This window comes from Psittacula echo (genome assembly GCF_963264785.1).
Source record: "Psittacula echo genome assembly, chromosome: 2".
Taxonomy (NCBI): domain Eukaryota; kingdom Metazoa; phylum Chordata; class Aves; order Psittaciformes; family Psittacidae; genus Psittacula; species Psittacula echo.
The window spans coordinates 149,234,846-149,260,532 of NC_137737.1; the positions used below are offsets into that span (position 1 = coordinate 149,234,846).

A 25,687-nucleotide genomic window follows, 5' to 3' on the forward strand; every position below is an offset into this window, starting at 1 on the left:
AGCCTCTCTGGAAACAACATTTCCTTGCCTGACAAATCCACCTCATGAAGCCCCATCTCTTCCTCAGCTGTGCTCCTGCACCATATCCCAGGGGATGGTGTCAACAGGGACTGCAAGTCCTTATCTCCTTCGTGGAATAACTTAGGAGGTGATGATGCTGAGAGGGCAACTCACAGACAGGGAAATGACTCTGACCTTCCCCACTGATAGCAGGACTTTAATCAGGGCCTAAATAAAATCATTAATTCACAGCCCTCAGGTTGTTTAAAGAGCTGTGATAATGGGCTGAGAGGAAATCGCTATCCATTTTCTCTTGGCAGGATTGTAACGCCATGACATGGCACCTATCAGATTGGAGACAGAACAGGGATAATCTCCAGAATGAGAGAAAAACAGAAAAATCCACCCAGAAGGAACAATGTCAGAGGATTCTTCCACATATGCAAACACAAAGAGGTCAATTTACACTGGGTTTTTTTAACACGTCTTTATTGCTTAAGTACATTTGGCGAGATAGCCATAACATAAACCCCACGTCCAGCATTACTTGGCAACACATTTCCCAGCTGGAAAGAAAATAAATTGGATTTTTTTCCTTTGTGCTAATGCCATATTTTTTGAATGCTGTTTTGGAAGCTAATCAAGAGGTGGCTGCTCAGCATGCCTCTTCATTCCTGATGGCTTTTCAGTGCAAAATAGCCAACAGCAGCTTCCTGAAGTCCCCAGAGGTATCAGATCGGACAGCTTCAGCTAACGACTTCTTGTACATTTGCTGGAACTTCTCCTGTATTGCTGGCAGGTCGCTCTGAGAAGACATCAAGAGCCTCTTTAGAAGAGTGGGATGTGCTTTGAGCAATATGTGCTGCCTCTACCAGGACCCTTGGGGTCCGATCCAAGGTCCACTGCACCCAGTGGGAGGAGGAGAGGACAAAGCAGCAGCTCTAAGTATCTTGGAGGTCTTTCAGCTTACCATTCAGGTTTGAGGTAAGCCTCTGTCAGATGTGTGGTGAGGGGACACTAGCTACAAGGAGGGGTATGGGCCCATTTTGGAGACCCGTGGCCAGGAGCACCTCTGCCCTGGGCTCAGCAATGCTGTGCAGGCACAGCCTTAGTGCAATTCCATTGTGGCAAGCAGGGAAAGAGGCACTTCCAACAGTGTGGCTAAAAGACAGTTTTGTTCCACCCACAGCAGTAATTTTCTGGTTACTATGGGGAGGGAATTAAATGCCTTGTCTTGAGCTTTGTTGTGAAAAGGCACCCACAGCACAGGCCTGATCTTTATCTCTGTGGGGTATTAAATGTTATCACGATCGGACCGTGCCTCAACAGAAAGACTACCCTGGAGCCTAATTTCTCACACTATCATCATTGAGAAATATGCTTTCCTCATCCCTGTGAACAACTCCTTCTCTGTGTCAAGACTGACACAGCCCTGGGGTGACAACCTACACAAGTTATGAGGAAGGAAGACTTAAAGACTGTTTTTGAGATCTCAGATGTCTTGTGCAGTTTTGTGCTTTTTCAAATGACAATTATCTCCTTTGGCTCTTTATTTTTCTTCCCTACTCTCTATCTGTGTTTTCCCATCTGGAGTCAAAGAGAATTGGTAACATATGTTCATAGGCAATTCTCAATTTGGGAACTGCTGCTTTATCATTACTTAACTAGGAATTTCCTTTTTCGCATCCTATTGGGGCCAGATTTCCCTGTGGGTTAGTCTTAACCAGGTATGGTTGACTCCACTTGAAATTGCTTTCTGCTTCAGTTCTTTTGAGAACAGAAATATATGTAATATCAAAATTAGAGTTGCCTAGGTACAAAAGTGTGACCATTGATGTCTTTGGGCTGAGATGGCTTGACTGTACACATGATCTACAGGACCCACTCCATATCCTCTACATTTGTATTTCTTCCGGAGCTTATGTGAGGTATGACAGGTCTCAGAGTACCCTACCTCAGCCCTGGTCACAAGGATGCGAATCAAGGTGTCTTCATCAGTCCCAGCTCCTTTCATTGACTTGTGCAGAAGAGTAGCAAAGTAACCTGGGCAGTCTTTGGCACAGCTGACTATAGAAAACAGAAAGAGGCTTCATTATACTTGTGTATTTACACTTTGTGATATATCTTCAACAAGAAGGAAATAAATAAGGAATAAATACAGGAAACTATCTAGGGTTTATGCTCAGACATATAAGCTGGTAGGGCTTTCATCTTGACTGGTCCCCTATCAGTATGCAAGAAGTCTTGGAGTCTGAACAGGACATACATTTCTCCATGGGGAAAGCGTGTTACACAGTGGCATTATCAGCACCACGTACTCTGCCATTCCACAGTGAAAATGAAATGAATGAGAATGAGCATCTTCCCTTCTGGAGTTCCTCTTGAACATCTATTCTTGTGGTAGCTTCTCACTCACAGGAGCAAGATCTGGGAGAGCCCCGATCCAGATGGATAACAGCAATACCAGTAAGATAACCAGAGCCAGGGCACAAGCTTAAATGCCTGTCACAGTCATTCCCAGTGCTAAATTGCTGTTGAAGACCCTGTACATTTTGTGGTGGCTGGCTAGCATGCTTCTGACGATGCCCAGGCATCTACTGGAAGTTATGAGTAGCCATGGCCTCAGGGGCAGCTTGGAGATGGCCTCCATGTGTTAGAGTGCAAATAATTCAGCTGCATGGAGAGTTGTGTCTAGCAGGTTTTATTCTAAAACCAGGAGGTCCAAATCACTACTGGAAACTGTCTCTTCTCTTCCTGGCAGATATGACAGCTCAGTTTAGGTCTATCTCAATGGCTGTCACCAGGCTATACAGAGATTCCTCACAACCAATGTCAGATGATGGCAAGAACTAGAAAAGAAAGCTCTTGACACTGTTTTTCTTACCAAGAGTGAGATAAGCCTTCTCAAGATCTCCAGAAGTTTCACTTTTAATGGATTCTTCTATATCCTTCCCACACACCTACAAGGACAACAAAAAGGAGCCATGAGAGCTGCTGTCCATACATGCCATCCTAGTGCCATAAAACCGGTATCTAATTTAGGATCCAATGGCAAAAAGCCAATTCAGATCCTTTAGAACCTTTCTAAGGGAGTAATTCAAGGGCAAAGGAAGTTCTCCTCTGTTATAAGCGCTCACAGATCCAGTGGCACCAAGAGAAGGTCTATGCATCCAAGTAAAGCACAGTGGTTAAGAGATGGATAACCTACATCAATCAGTCACATTGTATCTGGGGGCTTCTAGGACAAAGAAGCTGCAGCTTCTTCTTGAGTGACCCCCTTAGTTATCAAGCTTCCTCTAAGACCTCTATCAAAGGCTCTGGATGGCTCCCATACAAAGAAGATAATTTTTGGAGCTTTACCAGCTCTATGAAGTTTTGTTGCTTATTGTCTTTGGCTTCCCAGGGAAAGTTTGCAAACACTGCAGTTGTCCCCAAGCTTTTGTGTTATTCTGTAGGAAAGGGGAAAAACAGACTTCAAAACAGTTTATCCTGAAATTCATGAGCCTCAAAGGCTTTTACTTTGCTCTGATTTGCCTACTGGGTTGGCCCTGCATGGTTTTAGGTCAAAACTGGGAAGTATATGTTCAAGGTACCTTCTGAGAACTGAGGCTTAAGTTCTGCGAGCCCCCAACCTGGTTTACATCTTCCTTATTTATCTTTCCAGCTGCAGAGGAGGACTGATGTTTGCATGGCTCTAATCTTGGCCCACTTCTACTTCAAGTACAGCCAGGCAGGATGTGGTGGATCAGTTTGGGCAACCTGATCTGCTTGGTTTTAGGAATCAAAAAGCCAAGGTAGTTTGGCTATCGGAGCATTTAGCTGAACCCCCATGGCTTGGGCCACTCCAAGGGAGTATCAGTTAGTGACTGGGTTTGTTCTCCTGCCAGAAACAAACCAAAACTTGGATTAAGCGGCAAATATTTTTCCAACTATGGGTTCCTTATTATGCTGACACTTAAATATGGCCTTGACTGGGGATTTTCATCTTTGGTGCCAAGGGTTACAGTTTTCTGATGAATCTCCAAGTCATCCTTGGGAAGTTCAGGACTGTGAGCCAGAGGCTGGAGGGGGCACACTCTCCTGGGAATAAATGTCACTGCTGAACTTCCATCTCACTGCAGGAGAAGTCGTTGGATCTCCCCTTTGAATTTCTGGGGTCATTTCCACGCGAGAGGTCTCAGTGAAGGTCTCACTGGAGGCCCAGGCAAGAGTAAGATGCCCCTGGTGGGTAACACAGGGAAAAGAACCAAACAGGATCCTGCTGCCTACATTGCCTTTTGTTTGAAGACAGCAAAATACCTGCATAGGTTGTCTGCCCAGCACAGGCAGTGAGAAAGAGGCAGGAGATGTGCCTCTGCCCAGCCAATATGACTGTGTGAAGCAGGGGAATCAGGAGGAGAGACCTTGACAGGCTCTGCTTTGGAGATGGAGAGCAAAAGACCAGAAAAGCAAAACCCTGCTTCAGGGCAGGAGTTTGTGAACCTGACCTTTGCTGGTCCTCCTGCAGGAGTGGGGACAACCAGTATCAAGCTGCTGTGGGAAGGGAACAACATGGTGACATTTCTTTGGCTGGATATTGTGTAGGTTGTGAAGGCTCTTCACTGGCAGAAAACACAGCTTTTATCCCCTACTTCCGTAAGATCAAGATCCACTCATATAAAAATGTTTTCCAAGATCCTTAAAGCATTCAGGAAGTTTTAAAATGGCAAAGGAAGGATCACCTGCTCTACATAGAATCATTTGGGTTGGCAAAGACCCTTAAGATCATTACATCTCATTGTAGGGTCTGCAAACTACATGTCAGGCTCTGTGCAACCCCCCTTGCGGAAGAGAATAACTCACCTTCTCGTAGGCTTGAAAAGTAGCTCTCAGCTGGCTATAGCTTCTCTTTGCTAAGACCACATTGAAAGCCAGCTCGTCTGTTCCCCAGCGGCCTTCTCCTGCCTTAAAGATTCCACGTTATTTCTTTGAAGCACTTGTTTACACACAGTAGAGACAAAAAGTCAGCCAGAGCCCTTGATCCACCAAGCTCCAGCCTGTGCCCCCCTTGCCCATTTCTTACACTGCCATCACCCTGTGCATGGTGCATATAGTCACCCCGAGACTGCTCTTGCTGCACAGGCTGGGGCAAACAGGGACTTTTCCACAATTGCACCTACTTTATAGAGATCTGTGGCATCTTGCACGGCGAGCTCTTCATTGACCTCTTGGGTCTCATCTCGGGTTGCCTACAGGAAAGGACATGACCGTAAAAAAAACAGACCAAGCCCTGGTTACGTTTCGCAGTGGAAAGGAAGATTGTGAGCTGATGGCCTCACGGGTATGTTGGTTATAGCTTTGCTGCCATCTGCTGACAACTGCCTTGTACTGGCGCTCAGTGGGGCTTGGTGGTACAGCTCTGAATGGTGTGTTCATGTTTACTGCAGCTCGTGGCTTTCCTGGCTTTAGAGGTGGAGCCTGTATGGTAAGGTTTATCTCCCAGCTTCATTTGCTGTATGCTGGGATGCTAATGAGGTTGCAACTCTGATGCCTCTGGTGCAGGAAGGGACTACCAGGGGTGGCATGGACCATACCCTGTGGATGCTCCCCTGTGGCAGCGAGGCCTGCTGGTCCATTCCCCTTGTCCCAAGGTTCCTTGCCATCCCATGGGTGTTCCTGCTGCCCCTTCAGCCACCATGTGTCCACAGCAGAACACAAAGTCAGAAGAAAACCTGATCTGAGTTCAGAGCTAGGCTTGATTTGAGGAGGCATGGACTAGAGGAGCTCTAGAGGTCCCTTCTCACCCAGCTTGTTCTTTGTTTCTGCTTTCTGTCATTTGTTTCAGCTATTTCTACACTGGTGGGAAGTGGCAGCATGCGTGGCCAGATGCTGGGGTGGGAACGGGGCTGAGATGTGCAGACAGAGCTGGGCAGGATGGTCCAACACAGCCCCAAAAGGGCTGAGCTACTGGGTATGTTCAGCACCTTGGGCTCAAACCATGATGTTTCTCAGGAAAGCAGCCGGTGCATCACATCCAGCTACTGCAGAAGGTTTCCAGTACCTGCAGTGAAGTGCTGATGGTTTTCATGGTGCTGGATATACCCTGATAACTGCAAAATGTTTTCCTGACTGACCTGTATACTCTGAGAATTCACTTACACTGGGATTCCTGGTAGCAAATATGAAGGACTAATCTATGAGAGAAAAATAAGCTATGAATAATACATATTTGTCACTCTGAAAAGTATACCCCAAGAGCCTGAAGAAAGCTGGATCAGTGCTTTCCAGAATGGGAATCTAACCCTGATGTATTCAGTGATGTGTCTGTTAGATCTTTAAAGTTTCTACTTACTGAATCTTTTAATTCTCAGGGCTGTCTGATCAGACTGACCACCATGCTGCATTTCTAGGTGTGATCCTACCCAGTTATACTGTGTCTTTAAGAACCTATTTGTTTGTTTCAGGTAGGTGGTTTAAAATAAAGTGTGTTCTAATGGGAAATCTGCTTTTTTTTGGTGAATAGAAAACTACACAACAGCAACCTTTTTTACTTGTTCTGTATCTATCAGAATTGTAAAATCCTCAGCTGAGACGAAAATCAGATTTTACTGGGCTTGGACAGACTTCAGCATAAGGAAGCCATGAACTTGAATGGGTATTCTAGCCATTACCATGCTATAAATAATAATAAAATAATGTTGTTGTCTACAAAGTATCAGATTTATATAATTACTTATGATTTTATAATTTAAAATTTTATATATTAAAAGCTATAGAGATAGAAGGCTCTTATACTTAAGAATGCAGTTTGCTTACTATGATTATCTTATTATTATATTCCATATCATACTTACATTATTATAAATACCAGCTAATACTTATTATGATTACTCAGGGTAGGCAGGATAAAGGAAACTTCTCTCTCAGGCACCAGCATAAGAGGAAAGCTTCCAGCCTTACCTCTAGCACAGTGACTAATATCTTCCGTAGGGAGCCACTTGTGTCACTTTTAACATCAGATTCTAGATCCCTATCAAAGACTGTGGAGAATAAAAGATTTTGTGAGTGTTCACCCAGTGATAAAGGCTTTAAATGAAGGTGTTTGAAAGACAAGTCTACTTACGCCGCTTGTATGCCTCCTTTACGTTTACAATTTCCTAGGTAAATAAACCAAACAAATAAGGGAAAACCATAAACAACTAAATGAATGAATTTAATAAAGACATACATTAATAAATAAATAAACACACCCCCTCTTTAAGGAAGTCAGTACCATTCCCATGTTGTGTGAGGTGTAGCAGGCATAGAGGCAAGAGAAGCCAAAGTCCCATTCCCTTCTCATGCTGGGACTCACTGCAGTGCAGAGACACGGGTCAAACCCAGCCCGGTTCAGGACAGCATTTCGAGGGATGCCTGACTCATGCAGGTGTCCCCCTGGTTTCATTTGTGTTTAGGCATAAACTAAAGGGCTTTTTGAAGAAAATCACGTTCCCATGCCTGGCAGGAGCCACCTGAATGGTTAGAACAGTGTCAAAGCAGCCTTTTACAGGCACCTGGGGATTTCTCTATCACCGGTGTTGCCTCTGTGCCATCCACAGGAGATGTAATAAGGACCAAGGAAGGAATGAGAATTATAAGGATGCTGGGGAGGGACTCTTCATCAGGGACTGCAGTGATGGACAGGGGGTAACGGGTTCAAACTTAAACAGTGGAAGTTTAGATTGGATGTAAGGAGGAAGTTCTTTACTGTTAGGATGGTGAGGCAGGAATGCGTTGCCCAGGGAAGTTGTGAATGCTCCATCCCTGGCAGTGTTCAAGGCCAGGCTGGACAGAGCCTTGGGTGACATGGTTTAGTGTGAGGTGTCCCTGCTCATGGCAGGGGGGCTGGAACTTGATGATCTTAAGGTCCTTTCCAACCCAAACTATTCTATGATTCTACGATCCAATATTGCTCTTAACTCCTGGTATGGCAACCTTCCTGCTGCAACCACTGACAAGTGTTTCAGCCACAGGAGCTGGTCTGATTCCCTTCTCCTCCTCCCAGGGGGATGCTCTTGGTGAACTCTTTGCCCTGCTACCTAAGGAAGGTCATGTGTGGTGTCCCAACCTTATTGCTTCGTGTGCAGAGAATCTCAATCAGCAGCGACTCATCCGTCCCAGCACCCTTCACTGCCTTCCGGAGCTCTCGGGCCTCGTACTCGCAGGGCAGGTCCAGCAGAGCCAGCACAGCCTTCTCAAAATTCCCACTCAGCTCTCCCTTCAGGACCTCTTCCAAATCCTGTGGGGATAGTCAGAAGGGTTACTGCAAAAGCTGAGGTGGGATCGAAGGTTTTCTTATTTTTTTTTTGGGGGGGGGGTTGGAATTTAATGATTCCAAAGCTGCTTCTGTATTAAAAAAGGACAAAAACATAAAAAAGCTTTTAAATATATTTTTTTTTTAATAAATTCCCTAAGATTTCTTGTTTCGGATTAAATGATTGCCCTACCTTTAAATACCAACTGATATCAGTCCAGTTTTCTCTTACTTGCTTAAATAGGTGCAACCCAGTGTTTTTAAAAGCTTAACAGTCTGAAACACAACACAGCAAGTTCCTGCTTTGAAAGAGCTGCAACAGAATGGATCAAACCTACCCAACTTCTCTTCCAGTTTTGGATAAAATTGACTTACTGGAAAAAACATCAGATTCTGGAAATGCTTTGGTGCCACATGATCAGCATTTTTTCCACCAAAATAAATAGATAGATAAAAAGATAGAAAGGTAGATAGATAGATAGATAGATAGATAGATAGACAGACAGACAGATAGATAGGTAACTCAACCTTCCATGCTATGATCTACTTAATTCAAAATCTAGTAAGACCCAGAGAAGAGCTCACTGGTGTATGTATGCTGAGAGGGATGCCTACTGATGATTTATTTGAAGTCTTATCTGCAGTTAACATTTCCTGTAGTATGGGAAGTACTTGACAAGTTCAGAACAATAAACGAGAAGCCCAGCTCTAAATCTATTGTTCTCAAATACCCTCTTACACAATTGTGAGTGAACACTCAGTCTGCTCAAGTCAGAGGCTGACATTGGTGTTGCAGTAGTTTCAACACCCACCGTGAATCTTGCTGCATGAGGCAGAAGGAAAGTGAAATGGTACACAACCTGTGGCTCCTTCCCAAGAGATTCAGGCTGCCCAGGCAAGCAAGAAGGGGTGCTACGTGCTGGTGTAACTGAGAAGTCTCATGGCATTTATTCATTTCTAATGCCTATTTTTATTAATCCTCATTACTGAACTACCATTTATGTAGTCAACATCTTTTATCATGCTTGCTGTTTTATACATAGAAGGCTTTCAGGTTCAGTGCTGCCTGTCTTCTCAACTATTAATGACTGATGACATTAATGACTAATGAGCAAGCAGACCTTAAGAAAATACCAATTTAATAATAAACTCTTCAGGATTCAGCTGTTTTCCTAAATGATACATTGGAAGCTTTATTTTTCTTCCATGCAAAATCATTAAGGCAGTCTACATTTCCTCCTCCAGAAATCAAGTGTCCAATGAGACTTCTCAGTTTCACAATCCGTATTCTACTTCATCACTGGAAGACATCAACTCCACATCTACTAAACTCAACAAAAATACAATGATGTGAGATCAAATAGTTCCTCTGAATTTGCATTTGGTCTGAGAAGAATTCTGACTTAAAATTTCCCTTTTACATTAATTCTTTCATCTGAGTGTGCTGAAGATGAACCCAAACTGGACTATATTTTATTTTAGCTATGATTTATTTTCTAGCTCTGTCAGCTTTGATTAAAATGCTCTGCTCTGGTTAAAGCTGATTTCAAGAAGACATGAGGCTTAAGATTAGAAATACAATTGGTATTTTAGGAGATAAAATACATTGCTGAATCAGACAGTAAATGGTGTCCTCCTTAAAGCTACTGTGCCCTTGATATTTTCAAAAGCAGAGGCCTGGAGGCTGTATTTCTAGCAGGTACACAGTTTGAAACAGAGAGGCCATTTATTCCACAATACCTTGCTATAGAGAGACTTGTATTTCTCTTTTATTTGTTGTCTCTGCCCTGATGTTCGACTCGACAAGATTTCAATGATTTTCTTCTCATCAGTTCCTGAAAAAGAAGTTGTGCACAGGAGTTATTGAATCAGGAGGAAGAGGAAACATGACCTCTATAGAGAGGTCTATCGCTATACATATATCCCCGCTGGTGTAAACGTCACGATTTGCAGCATCTAAGATTCTTTTGAGGATATATTTAACTGTAGTCAGCTACAATGTTCAGACCATAAAATAAAATTCACCCTTTCATGCCACTTATATTTCATCAGAGCAATTGAGTCTTCTGTTTGAGAAGGTCAGAACCTGCTCCTAAAATCAGTGTCCATGGGCTGACATATACATTTTTGGTGGCAAAGCTTGTTTGAGTAGTTCCGAGGGATCAGCCACCAACCAGATCCCGTTCATTAAGTGTGCGAACACCTATGCTGGCACAGCAGGATGAACAGTGTGGGGTGAGAGGCTGAGGTAGGTTTAAATCAGCTTCATTAACCCACAGCCTGGATGCACAGCCTGTACAAAATGGGTTGTGCTTTGTGCTAAATGGAGTCAGGAAGTGGAGCAGGAACCAGCTTTCATGGTCTGAGACTCTGCTGCTGCTGTTCTGCTTGGCAAAAGTGAGAGTGAAGTAGGAGCACTGGGTGCCCTGGTTATGGGCACCACAGCTGCTACATCTCCTGGGAACACACAGGGGAGCTGAACTCTCCAGGAGAAAGCCCTCAGGCAGCGCTGAGTTGTAACTTAAGCAATGGATGGAGACAGCTTACTAAAGGCAATGACCTTGCTGTTGCACTTTTCTTGCCCTCAGCCATATAAACAGATGTTTGCACTAAACAAAGCTGCCTGAAGGCATTTGTTATGTTTGTGGCTAAAGGGACAGGATGGCAGTGATGTTACCTGGATGCCTGAAACATACAATACAGTAGCTATTGCACTAACACACGTATCCTGGTGCACTTGTGTCTAATGGCCAGAAGCTTGTCTCACACATTATTTCTTCAAGACAAGTATTGAAATGCAGAATGTGTATGTGATAAGCATCACCAAAGTGCCCATAACGTATAAAGGATTTAGATGGCAGATGAAAGGCATCAAGCCCTATGCGAGGTCAGCTGATCCATGCATGTCACATTGGTGGACACTGCCCCATGCTCTCTATGTGCTCTTCCATCTATGCTGTGCATCCACCTACTGGGCTTTATGCCATGCCTCACCTCAGGCTCTCAGGAGCAGGGACTAACAAGAGTTTCCAAGGAACTACAGACAATAAAAATACAAATGATATTGGCATTCAGCAACAGCCGATATGTTTCCATTCCTGCATGTCACCACCAGGTATTTACAGGACAAGCTTAGGGCATCTTGCCCAGTTCTCCCTGCTTGGAACCAAGGGAGAAGGCATGGTTCAATTTTAGAAGGAAAAGCACTCGTACCTGACAATGTGGGGTGAAACCCTCAGTAGGATAGTCCTCTGGGGAACTGTCTGGAGAGGGCTCAGTTGATAGGACAGGAACAGTTCAGCACTTAATTAGCTGATTGAATGTCAGTGCTATACCAGGAAGAAAGGCTTAAATACATGTTTACTGTGCAAATGCCTGAAGTGAATTAGTAACTTTCTGCTCTCGAGTGCTGCCTGGCTGTTCTTCCTCTGCTGGACATTGTCACCTCTGTGCACCTGAGGATTCCATGAACACTATGCATTCCTCATTCACATCAGTGCACTGTCAGCCAACTTCAAACTACTTTAGAAGATGGTGGAAGCCAGTATTCTTGGTTAAAAATCATTGGTGTAGATTCTCACACCATATGTTCCTTTGAGCTGATGGAGTTGCAGTAAGCTCTGACGAACATATGGAAGTGGTGGTATTTCTATGGGTCCTTGAAGGCCTGGGAAAGGACATATAGCCATGACCTTAATCTGATCTGACTGGCTAGACCCCATGACTGTCTTAAGAGTCTTAGCTTGATGTTCCTATTGCAGGGAGCAAATATCATGTTTACCCTAATCCCCTGCAGCCAAGCAATGAACAGACTAGATCTTACCAGTATCTGAAGAACAAACTGGTTTCCCTTCCCATATATCTTAATCATATAAAACTTCATGGGTGTGCATGTTCTTTGAGTAACTAGGTGACAGAAAGCATACAGAAACTGGAACAGTTGGTTTGCCCTAAGATTATGTATATGCTTTTTATAATATTGAATTGACCTTTGTATACAGAACAAGAGCTTTCTTACCTGCTCCTTTGCAGGCACTATGTATTTTCTTGGCATCTCGGTCTGCATCAAAACCATGGTGATGGTGTTTATTGGTTGACTAGGAAAACAGAGGCACAACAGACACATGGGAAACAATTTTGCATTAGTCTGAATGACAGCAGTTTGGGCCTGGTTCTTGCTTGATCTTTGTTCCCATTATCTAAACCATGAAGTTCACACTGGGCTTGATGAAATACTGTGTCTGTAACTAGGGCTCCTAAAATGGGTCCACAAATAGTTGTCACCACATGACACACTGTGCTGATCCTATATAACTTTGTTCTGCCAGTTCAGGCTTGTTCAAACAATTTAAAGGTAATATCTTCATACTAAGCATCTTAATGCCAAATCAAATATTATTTGTTTGTACTACTTTAACAATAGGCCAATATAAATGCCTTATCAGATGTGTACAGAACCAGGCCCGGTCTCTGCAGTAATTTCTAAGTATTAGGAGCTTACAGTCCCAAATCAGCTGAATAAAAACTGGTCCTGCAAACCCATCTTGCATTGATGCATTCATGCAAACAAGATAATTGGAGATATATAGGGTGATAAAGTTGTTGAGTTTTTATTTTGGCAAAATACGTGGTTACCTTGCGCTAAATCTATCCAGGACAATAACTCAGAGTCCACAGGGCAGTGGCAGTTTACAGCCTGACATATCAATGTAAACAGAAAACCATGCCTGCTCCTACTAATCTGACAAACTGTGAATCACAAGAGCTGAAATGCTGTCATACTCTCTATTCTGCTGTTTCTCAGACAAGGGTAGAAATATCTCAGATATTTCTCAATATCTCAGCAGCATTCTCAACACCTGTAATATGATGAATCAGATCTTTTAAATGCCTAAACTCTAAAATAATACTGAAAATAGGTCCTAGGCTCTTAAATCAAGTAGAACTAACTATATGCACACCACAGACTTGTGGGGTCTAAGTAGGCACTGCAAGTGCTTTGGCATTTCCATTCAAATAGCAACATGTGGGTCAGGCTACATGCTTTGCAGGGCTGCCAGGTGCTGACATCACCACTGTTAATTAAGGATTATGATACCCTAGGGCATGGAAGTCCTTCTGATATCCTCCTTCAAAAGAGCTTAAATGCCCTTCTGAAAATGCCACCAGCCTTCTGAAGAAAAGAAAAGGTTAAATGGCTGATTAACCTCCTTGTCTTTGGGGACCTGACAGGGCAGAGGCAATTCCTGAAAGACATTAGGCATAAGATCATTCTGCTTGTGGGATAAAGAGAATTTCATCATATGGCTGTGGGCCGACCTCTGCCATGTACCCATCTGGCCAGAGGACTGTTTTATTTACAAGTATAGCTATAGCCTGGAAGTCTGCTATTTCATCAAAAGTATTCATCAAAAGTTTCATGCTGATCTACTAGCTCTGGTGGAAGAACTACAGCTCTGAATAAAGGAATCCCCTGTCAAAAGACAAAGGGTCTTTTCTGAAGGAGAAGACGCAAATCTAGTCCCTACACTGCTTTACCAATGTACCTTTGTGATAAAGACCATTTAGGTACCCGGCTTTTCTAATGCGGTTAGCAGCGAGGATACAACTTACTGCTAGTGGCAGCTGCTGTACTGCAGCCATCCACTGAAATTGGAAGTTACTTTTACAGCAATAGCAACTAGTAAGGTACAACAACAATGCAATAATTCCTCTTCGCCTCTAGCATACAAGGTCACACTTTCATTGTCACATCATTACCACAAATGTTGCTTATAAACGTGTACCCTACTGTATGCTCAACACACACACTTCTCTACACCTTTCAAACAAGGTGGAAATAGATGCATATAAATAATATTTTATAAGGGAAGATTTTATTTAAAATAAAAAAAAAAGTCTTAAAAAATAAAAATTAAAATAAAAAAAAAATAGTCTTCAAATTTCTCAGGAATTTTGTCAAACAGGAAGGGGAAAAGAACGAAGTTAGAAAATGGATGCACTGATCACTGCCGTTATCCAGAATGAACTGCATTCCCATTTTTCTATTATGATAGGCTGTCCATGCTTCTCCTTTGATAGAATCATGTACAAAAGATCATTTTTTGCACAACATGCTTGAAAATTAAGCAGCTCTAATTTCCTCCTTTTCTGATTACTACACCCTCATTATCATTCTAATGAGAATAAACCCCACCTTTGTTCTCTGTAATGCCAAAACAAACAATGACAGCTAACCAGACTCAGTGGGTGACGAATCTGGGGGGAAGACAATAATGGGATCCCACAATACAACAGAAGTTTACTCTGGATATACACCTAGGATGCAAATACTGAATGCACAATGGGCCTCTGTGCTGGAGAGCTGCACAGGCTGGTGTTGACAAAAGGAGTGTGGTCCAGGTGCTCCTCAACATGTGGTGGATTCAATGAGCATCATGGAGTAGCATTCAGGAGGATGCTGTACTGCTGTTCAATTGAGCATGTCCTGCAGACAGCAGTGGTGCCAGCATGGTTTTCCCCTCTCTGTAATACTAAGTTTAACATGCAAATTATTTTGCAACACTTCAGTCCATACTTTAACATATACTTGGTAGTATTGTCGGAGTTACCACTATGTTGGCTAATGTGCTCCTAATCACTACTTGCATCTGTGTCATGCCCTCTGGAGCAATCCCAAAGGACACTGTAAGCTGGAGAGACAGTATCCCTGCCTTCCCCTGAGCAATGTGGAAAGCTATTTGCAGGAACAGGGTACCATACCTGAATAAAGTAAATGATGGTGACATTAAAATATTGTTATTTATTGTGTTAGCATGCTTTTCAGATTATGTTCAGGCCACTCACACAGTTGATGCAGCTGTCTTTGTTAGGCAGCCAGCACTGAAGTTATTCTAGAGTTGTTTGCAAGGCATTTCTTTGTGAGGGTAAGGACCAGGGAAACAGCTGGAAAATCAGTTCTGGAGCATATAATACAGAGAAAAGTGCTAACATATCAAATACATAGATTTGACTACTTCATAGCATCCAAGTACTATTCTAATTTATAGATCTCCACTATTTCTAGATCACTCCAATAATACGAATTGAGAACTGTTGCTCCACAGTCATTTCCGCCTAACCAGGGACAGATGATGCACTGGTGAGAAATGAGAGGAAAAAGGCTTCATCCTACTTTTCAGTCATTCAGCCTGGACAGAAACACCCATGCAAACACTGAAAACTAAGGAGCTGGTCTGTGCTTTGTCTTATACACTAGCAGTGCTGGGCTGTGGCACTTTATCATACTAATGCTGCTAATGCAGCTCCTGCTGTCCCAGCCCTGCACAGACACACCTCGTCCTTGTAATGTCATTATAGGACTTTGGAGGAGTGGTTTGCTCTCTTACGCCTTGATGGCTGGTCAGTTATGCTCAGATTTTAGTGAGTCTCTAACTCCTAGGTGTAGCTGTTGTGTTTGTCTGTAACACAGTTGCAACAGGCAGGAAGATGGTAGCACCAGCAACTGAAATGACATTGTGGATTTATGAGGATTCATAAAGACATAAATAACAAAACACAATTCAGGGGAAAATCACGTGGAAGGGAAGGAACACCTGTTTCTTAACGATGTTCAGGGCATGTTTGTTTTAAAGCACCGAAGGAATCTATAGGGTCAGCTCTGCTGAAGCCTCCGTCTTCAAATAAATCAGTGTAAAACATTAAAAGGTGTGCCTGGGGGATATCATAGTACTGTGTGTAATACTAGCATCAGCTTTAAGATAGGAAAGCTGATACTCTGGGTGACTGTCAAGGCCAGCTTCTGAGTCATCTGGAAAGCCCTGGTTAAAATTCACCACCTGCTGGGTCCCAGCCTTGGTGTTTTCCACTGATACAGCTTTCCCATGCAGGAGAGGGAGAGCTGCCTCAGAACTGAATTGCTTCCTGCCCTGCAGATTTTGACAAGTGGGTTTTCCTGCAAGGGATAAATGATAAAAGAATTTGATGTTCAATGCAATTTCTAACTTGTAAGGCTTTTTCTTTTAAAATTATGGGCAGAATCACTTCAATATAGTTCTTGGTTTAGAGTTTGGATCTTCGATTTGAGTGGCTAATGACTTGCAAGTGTTGTAGCAATTTTGGTGACAGCATGGTGTGGAGTCTGAAATATCAGGACAGATTGAATATAAATATTGCAGGTGAACATAGGATGTAAGGGAACTTCCTTTCCTAAAATGGTCCAGCTCCCTCTACTCAGTCACTTTGTTTTCTTCTACATTTCTCTCCAATACTTCTGTATTAATCAGTGCAACCAGAGTTCTGGTGGTAAGAAATGTCACTTCCAGCCCAGCTGTATTCATGGCCTGCGTCCACTTATTTTTAATGCCAACAGTATTCCTTAGCTTGAACAGTTTTTGCCTCACTCAAGCATATTCTATACAGCAATCATTTTCCCTTGCAGCTTTGGCTAGAATTGCCAAGGACTTATTTCTATTAAACTGGATAGAGTGTAACTAATTAAAATTAACACTTCTACCTTGTTGTAAAGTAGTTTTTCCTATTGTAAATTACATTTGACTTTAAGGAGATGTAGGATGAGTTTATAGTTGAAGATGGTCTGCAATGCTTAGAGGAAGATTTGGAGACTGTTCTTTGATGATCAGGGGACTGGAGCACCTGCCACATGAAGACAGGCTGAGACAGTTGGGGCTGTTCAGCCTGGAGAAGGGAGACCTTAGAGCAGTCTTTCAGTAGCTGAAGGGGGCCTAAGAGAAATCTGGAGAGGGACTTTTTACAAGGGCAGGTAGGGACAGGACAAGGGGGAAAGGCTTTAAACTGACAGAGGGGAGATATAGATTAGATATTAGGAAGAAGTTCTTCCCTGTGAGGGCAGTGAGGCACTGGCACAAGTTGCCCCTTGTTAAGCTATGTGCCCTTGGCAGTGTTGAAGGCGGGACTGGACAGGGCTTCCTTTTCCACCTGCTCTAGTAGAAGGTGTCTCTTCAGGGGGTTTGGAACTAGATGATCTGTAAGGGCCCTTCCAATCCAAACCATTCCGTGTCCTATGATTCTATGAAAACAACAGAAAGGGCAGCTGCTCGGGATGATGCTTACAGTGCTCACCCACTGCAGTTCTAACACAGATCGATGCTGACAATGCACATGGATAAATGCAGACACAGGTCCTTACAAGCAAATCACTAGGAAGAGTCAGCAGGAGTGTAGCTGCTGACCAGAGCACTTGAGATGCAGGTCTGATAGCTGTGGGCAGAGCTCTAAAAAAGGCTGGATTGATCCAAGGATGTTAAGTGCCTACCCTAGTCTTCATTTTTGACAGGTACATTTTATATGCTTTACTTAGTGTATCACTAATTTCAAGCTTCTCTTTGGTTGCTGTTATTAATTTTTCTTTGGCTTAACAGAAATAAATATTCAATGTCTCAATGGCAGCACATGGAAAGTGCAGACTGACACAGCCGTGCTCTTCACAGCACTGACTCCTGCACATGAGCAGGGTCTGGAATGAAATGTAGGGCAGTATTCAGTTGTTCAGAGATAGGTATCTCGTGCCATTAGATAGCCCTTGGGTTAGAGATGCTGCTGGGTAAGCTGCCTGCTGCTGGTCAGAAATGAGTGGTCTCCTGTTGGACCCTCATCTGTCAACTTGGTGTGGATGTCTCACATACCTGAGGGCATCACCAGTGGTTACTGGTGGTGAGCAACAGACTCACGCCACAGGTATTTCACCAGTTTTCTTATTCTTCACACATGTTTAATTAAGTTATAAAAATGTACTGGAGGAAACTGAGGTTTTCAAAAGAATGACATAAGCCAGTTCCATGTGCGGCAATCTGAGCTGTCCTTTCTACCAAGCAGGTGAGCACCAGAAACCCCTTTGCCTGGTCTCCCATAGATTTACATCTCCTGCCTGGCTGACTTTGGTGCCTCTACTGCCTACTGCAGCTGAAGACAGAATTCCTGTTACAGGCACAGGCATAATGGCCCAATACTGTGTGGATTCTCTAGTGTCTTATAAGGGTTGAGCTCATGCCTCAGTCTTCTGTTCAGGGATTTCTAATACAGCCTCTTCTCAAGATTTTCAAGAAACGTAACAGACACTAATACTTTTGTATATTGTAACATCCTGCTGATAAATTGATCTGAAAATTGCCCAATGGTTTCAAATATTTTTAGCGAAGGTAACATATATACATACTGCAGTGTCCTGCATCCTGTTTCTTTAAGAAGCCAAGGCCCAAACGATCCATAATGTCCCAAAGGTGAGGACAGGAGTGCCAGAAAAAACAAACTGAAAACCCATCACAGACAGGAAGCTGTGGAGCCCGTGGAGACTTCTCAGTTCTCACCATACACAGTCACTGAGTCACCAGCTCAACAACCTTCGGGGAACCTCCTCTCCAAGTAATGAACCAGTTCTCCTCCCTCTCAGCACTGCTAGCGCTGTCAGGACTGGTTTGGGCAGAGCTGATCTGGCTGTAGGCAATGAACAAGTGAGCTGACATCTCAAGGTGCCTTCCAATTCTAGGATTTTCTCTATTTCTCTTTTGTGTGAAGAAGATTTATTCTCTCTGTCTACCAAGAAAGGTACCAAACCAGGTAGTCACCTTGTTAGCATAATAAATTATGGAACTGGAGTGCTCATCTCATTAGTTAAATTGTATCTAATATACTAGGATCACAGAAGACAGCTTTTGGCAAATCAGCACCCACGATTAATTTTTTATCAGTACACTCAGAATGAATTATTTATCTTGGCAGAAGCCTTTAATGAAGCATAATGCAACTGGAATCCAAGGTTAACTAGGCTAACAGTACTGGGCACGAAAAGAAAAGGGAGGAATATTGTCTTAGATCTTGTGGTTTTAGTCTTCTAGTATATCACACATTGTCAGGGTAACATCCTGTTAGCAGAACAAACTCTGAACTTTCACCCAAAGGGATAGTCCTAATCACAGCCCAAATCTCATCACTCATTTTTAAGCCTTTCCGTGTGTTAAGAATAAAATGTAAGAACAAACATGGGAGTAGGCTGCTGTATTTTGATTCTGACCTACCTTCAAAGATGGACTGAAAGCATGGGGCTATGTTTGTACTTCAATAGTCTGATTTACTAAATCAGACATCGCCAGTCATAAAGATTTTTTTACACCTTAGGCCCCTTTGAACTGGGTCAATTTTTGGATCATAGCAGAAAGTATGAGTTTAACAAGCATAGTCACAGCCTCCAACCCCTATATAAGGTATATTATTCTTAGATAATAACATCACCCTATTCTAAACCTATGCATTCCTAATAGAAAATACATGTTCCTGCTTGTGTCAGTTAAAAAATGCAGTTGAGACTGGAATGAACATCAACAGAGAGAAGGAAAAACATCTTGAGCTGTATGACCCAACCTGCCTGACACCCATGGCAAAGAGCCTGGAGACATGTCTCACCTCAGAGCTGAGGGTGGAAGAACTCCTGGAGGCAGAGGATTGCCCCTCAACTGGGAGCTTCTGGCTTTGCCATGGGATGGACAAGGGCCCTGACACAAGCTGGCAATGGGCCCTGTGACCTGTGGCTGCTTTCCATGCAGCAAGGCCCTGTTCTTGGCTGTGTTAGCCAGGCTGGCACAGGGCTGCAAATATTCCTTGGAGATACGAGGGTGACTTGCTCAGAAAGCTCAATCAGAAAGGGTGGAAAAGCAGACAAAGGCCATTTCATTTTGGTGTATAGGTAATTTCATGAGAAAAGCTTCCAAATATCAGAGCTCTTTAATACAGTGGAGAACTAAAAGAAACAAAGAACAATTACTAGTACACAAGGTCAGGTGTCATCTAACTGGGAAAGGCTGCTCAGGGGTGAGGATATCTGTCATTAGATAATGGTGGGTTCACTGTCTCCTATCATCCTTGCATCAGAGAAAAGACGCTCTTCTACAAGTTCTTCAGTGAAATTCAAACAGCTGGGCTCAATTATTCAGGTAGGAATCTATGTGAAATGTAAAGGCTTTTAGCACACAGGTCAGGGTAGACGGGCACTAAGATTTAAAATCAAACAGAAGCAAACAGCTGTGGCATGTTGGCAATGGGGCAGTATCAGCAAGCACCAGGGTTTGTTCCATGGTGATAAAAAGGTGGGGTTGCTAAACACCTATTTGACGTATGTCAATTGGCAAATGCTACCTTAAGGACTGTGTGTGTCCTTCTGACCACAAGGTTTCTTCCTTTGTTGTTTCGTAGAACATACCTGTCATTTTTGTCTGATCAAGTAATTGTCCCAGTCAAACACAATATGTAACTGGAAAATTGCCATCTGCCTCTTGGACCGCTCAGAGAATGGTATCAGTGTCTCCGAATGCCACCCGCCATCTACCAGGCAGGCTGTCACTTTTCCAAATCCTTACTGCTGTTTTAGGTCTAACAGCTGTACAACAGCAACATGTACTGTTGGGTGAGTTTGTTGCTATGAGGAATAAACCGATTTCTATATGAAGTCAATAATGGATAATAGAATATATGCATGTCATGTAGATCAGACTTCATTATTCAACAGCCTTTGCAATGACTCAGTGACTCTTTCCAAATGGAGGTGTGCAACTAACCTTATTTTCTACATCTGAGATTAAACTACAGTGACAACAAGATCCTAATAGAATTAGTAGCATTTACGTTTTCCTATTACAACCAACTGGCAACAGTGAAGGTAATTGCTCTGACAGTTACTCAAATGGCAAAATTAAACCCACCTCTCTTCAACAATGCTCCTCCTGTTTCCAAGTACCTGGTAAAATACCATCTCATAATACCTTACGGCTAATTTTTTATGCATTCCATTTATTCACACTAATCAACATGTAGAGAAGTCCACAATTAAGAGAAAAAAGTAAGCTGGGGAGGCAGTTCTCTCACAGCTGAATTTTACACTGGCCAGTTTTAATGTGTTCAAACCTTCCTGTGGCTGGTGGAACTCCTTAACACAGATTACTTTCAAAATCAGAGTTAGCCACCAAGGTACCATGCAGTGGGAATGCTGAAGTTGCAAAACTGCAGCTTTTACTTCCGGGGGCTCAATCCAGATGCTTAAATACAGACACGTTTGGGATGTGCCAGAGCACCTGGCATCTGCATGGGGCTGGCAGATGCGACACAGGGCTAACAGGGACCTGACTCCCCTGGTGTGGCAGCTGAAGCCAAGGCACAAAAGGATGCTAGAAATCTCCAGAGATACCATGCCTGTGTTTAAACATGAGTCAAGTCCTTTTAGTACTTGTCTTGCAAATAGAATCAGAAAAACAAAAGTGGCAAAAAATGGCTTTATTCACCTAGGACAAATCACGAATTTCAAGTCTGGAATAATTCTCTGTTACACTGGGGGTGGACTTGTCTACTTTTATTTTATTGACTATAATGCCTGATTGGAAAACATTTGGTATCCTGGGCCATTAGGAATAATGATAACTAAAATGGTTGGAAACTGGCATATTCTGACTTGTTCAGCTCTTCCCCAGTGCTTTGAACAAGAAGGTATTTCTGTCTTCTGCAGACTGTGGGCTTATGGCCAGGGACTTGAACAAGAATCCACTGTCACTGAATAACTGCTTTGCCCAGTGAAGTAACAAATAGCAATTGTTGAACTTTGAGATGAGATAATAAAATCACACTGTGGTAAGTAATATTTATCACACTACTACAAGGATAGAAATGTCCATAGGCAACACAGAGGTCGTTGTGGTGTTTGTAAGCCTATGCTTACAGGTTATATCTCATAGCATCCTTCCAGCATCTGAAGGAGGCCTTCAAGGATGCTGGAGAGAGACACTTCATCAGGGATGGTAGCAACAGAACAAGGGGTAATGGGTTTAAACAGGGGAGATTTAGCTTAGATATAAGGAAGCAGTTCTTTACTGTGAGAGTGGTGAGACACTGGCACAGGTTGCCCAAGGAAGTTGTGGCTGCCCCATCCCTGGCAATGTTCAAGGCCAGGTTGGACAGGTCTTGGAGCAACCAGGTCTAGTGGAAGGTGTCCCTGCCCGTGGCAGAGGGGGGGAACTAGATGATCGTTACGCTCATTTCCAACCCAAACCATTCTGTGATTCTATTAGTCTATGTTATACTTACTTTTTTACCTTTAAGTTCTCAAACCCTGGCTCACAATAACCTGCCACCCCCTTCTCACATTATAGAGTCCTCCCTGGCAGAAGGTTTGGGCTGCTTTAAAATGAGAATCCCAGAGAATCTGAAAGAGTGGTTTAAATTAAAAACAAAGAACTCACCCACCCCCCAGCTTAATTCAAGTCACAAACATCACAGAGGACAACAGAATACTGCATGAAGAATCTTCTTGTATTCTTTAGAGACAGAAGATTAAAAAACAATTACACAAATCCACAAAAAGTCAAAATCCATCAAACTTTTCAAACCACCATATCATCAAAACCACTTTTGTTATTCCCAAAATGTCCCCAGAGCACCTTAGTTACAGCAGAGCAGCTACCCAGATTTTCAGGTGAATTGATTCTCCTTGTGGTAATTTGAAGACAGCAGAAGTACAGGTAAGCTTGATGCAAGGCTGCAAACAGAGAAGTAACTACAGACTTTAAATCTCTAAGGATGTGCAGTCAAAAACATTGATTGTGGAAAAAAGCCACCGGATCGAGTTCAGAGAGCAAAAAGCATGTGGAAATATGCAGGAGTGGTAATGTTGCATCAGTTACACCTCTTAATTGAGAGCTCAGTTTCTAAGAGAAAGGTACAGTTTGGAGCTGGTTGGAAATCTTCTGTTGAAAACATTTTTTTTCAGTAAAATTTTATATTTTGGTTCAAATTACCATGTTCACAGAGATATTAATTTTGGTGAAAGCTCCATTTTAAAACGAGATGTTTTGATATGTCTCAATGACATATCAAAAAGTGAAAAGTTCCATTTTAACATCCCCATAATGGAAACTTTTCTTTGAAAAATGCTTAGCTTTCAGTGAAAACTTCGTTTAATAATGACGTTTTAAAATAAAAGAAAGTTTAAAGCCTAAATCCATTTAACCAAATAAAATACTTGCTTGCTTCGTTTTACATTTCTCACAGCAGAATTTGGGCTATTCAAAAAAATCTCATTTCCGAAATTTGAAAGCAGACAAAATTTTGGAAAAGATGCAATATTCAACCGAATGAAACCACCCAGTTTTACCCAGCTTTCTAGTGCCAGTATTGACCATGAAAGAGGAGCTGCCTATGCGCACTGCAGTGTGTCCCAAAGCCACCATCAACCACAGCAACAGATGCTGCAACACCACTGTGCCCCTTTCATCCTTCACGAGAGAAGTGCTTACTGGCTCATCTGCTGACAAACTGGTAGTCCCTACGGTTGTTTTCCGTATATCCTCTGAGAGATTGTAAGACTTGCTCTGGAGGTTTAAAGAACACAATACACAAGACATTTGTGAACCTGTGGTTGCAAAGCACACCATTAGGAGAAAGAAAAAACTTCAGCTGAAAAGCTCTGTTAAGAACTTAGTATTTCCAGGGTGTTCAGAAGCAGTTCTCTGATATAGATGCAAACATTTCTCCAAGGTTACCTTGAATTTCCTAGGGACAAAAGCAGAATGATGCAATTCCCAGATGAGTCATGGGCTGAATTATGGCATTTTCATCAACATGGGCTCACACCTCTTTGCACTGAAGCCTACGGCACAACTCTGCTGTACTGCACCTATATCCAGGCCACCTAGTCCAGCTTGGAGCTCATACAACTGCTAAACCTGCCTGAGATGCAGTTGAGAGACCTCAACTGGCTAGTTTAAACCTGAATTGAGTATGCTTGCTCTACACCACATTCAGTGTACTATCCAGTGAAAAGCTCTCCAAGGTCAGAGGAGATGCCGGCTGACAACCCTAAATGTGTGCTTATGTTGACACACGGGGCTGAGCAGCAGAAGCTGCCTTGGCCTTGTTTCCTATAAAAAGATAGGTTGCTGAACTGCTCGCTTCTCTCCCCTTATGCAAGCAAACAGTCTACAAAAGGATGGAACCACCCACCCTTTCATAGGGAGACAGAAAGCTCCTTGGCTTAGTAGCCAGAGCTTTATGCAAATGGCACAGGGTCTCTTGCTCAGTGTGCCCAAGAAAATGTCTTGGAGAGGTGGTCCAAAAACAGCAGATGCTTGGCATCTCTCAAGGCCTTGCTGAATTTGAATTAAAAAAACAGTCGTGTAATAAAATAATACAAATCTTAGAGAAACTAATTTAACATTAGCCTGCATTAGCAAACAGGCTGCCTTCTATTGATACACGCTGTAAAACTGCAGGTTGTCAGCATTGAAGGAGAAAATGTGCTGCTGAATAAATACTGCCTTTAATTAGTTTTTAAATTGGAGCTAAAACCCCCCAACTTCTTCAGCACAAGCTCCTTAACTTTCAGAAGGACTTATCATTCACAGCTACCACACACAAACTTTTGACAATCAGGTTGTTTTGAGGTTAAATATCTTTATGAAGATTTAGATAGTTATTATTAAACACCCAAACATTAGCCAAAATTGACTCAGTTGAAACTCAAGTTAATTTGATGTAGTAAATTGTGACACATAGATTTCAATCTGGCCCTTCTGTGAGCACTGCACTTTGAGATTAACCCTGTCCCTGCTACTCAGTGATAAACAGCCACATTTTGAAAGTGTCTGCCTTTGGGACAGAAAGTGTTTCCTACATCTTCAGGGAATTATTTTAGTGTTCAGAATGTTCCAACATAAATTTGCTAAACTAAGATTAGTTTTCCCATGACATCCTACACATTGTCTCTTTACCTCAAAATTAAAGTGCTGCCCTTTTTAACTAAGCCACAATAAGCACTAAAACACTTGTTACAATAACAGTTTCATTATTTGTGTACTGCAACTAAGCAATGCTAACAGCTACATACAAGTTTCCAAACCACACTTAAAGTAGATTTTGAGCTTAAATCTTCATTTGCAGCTGTATTAATGTCATCTAAAATGAAAATTAACAAAAATAAAACCAGCAAATTGTTGCATTCTTGACAATCCAAATTAAATAACTACTTACATGTGAACTGCCCATTTTTGCTTAGCCTGAGTATGGAAGATACAATTCTTCTGCTCTTCAATAAACGAAGCATACAGATGGAGCACTCAACTTTTACTAGAGCAGCTAAATCCTACCCAACCCCAGGTTAATCAATAACCTCTGACATTATTTAAATTCTAGTCATTTCAAGGTGGGGTGTATTCATGGTGGCTTTATTATCTAACACCACATCCGGCTGGGTCATGGAGCTGGCTGCTTTCTCCAAGGAAATCAGGATTTCACAATATAAGCCTCCAGATTATATATACTCACTTATCTAATTGTTATTACAATGATTTACAACTGATAGCTATGGTAGTGCGCAACACGAGCTTTCAAACATTGCAGAAG

General features: G+C 42.5%; 1 protein-coding gene across 1 annotated transcript; it reads right to left on the reverse strand.

Moving 5' to 3' along the window:
- Positions 1–685: 685 nt before the first annotated feature.
- Positions 686–25,330, reverse strand: ANXA13 (annexin A13; the record flags this gene model as incomplete). The annotated part of the gene is made up of 12 exons (XM_080610267.1): positions 686–805; positions 1,955–2,067; positions 2,885–2,960; positions 4,843–4,944; positions 5,160–5,228; positions 6,940–7,019; positions 7,103–7,136; positions 8,087–8,257; positions 10,013–10,107; positions 12,291–12,369; positions 23,584–23,658; positions 25,316–25,330. The coding sequence occupies 12 exons, from the start codon at positions 25,328–25,330 to the stop codon at positions 686–688; spliced, it is 1,029 nt and encodes a 342-aa protein (XP_080466393.1).
- Positions 25,331–25,687: the final 357 nt, after the last annotated feature.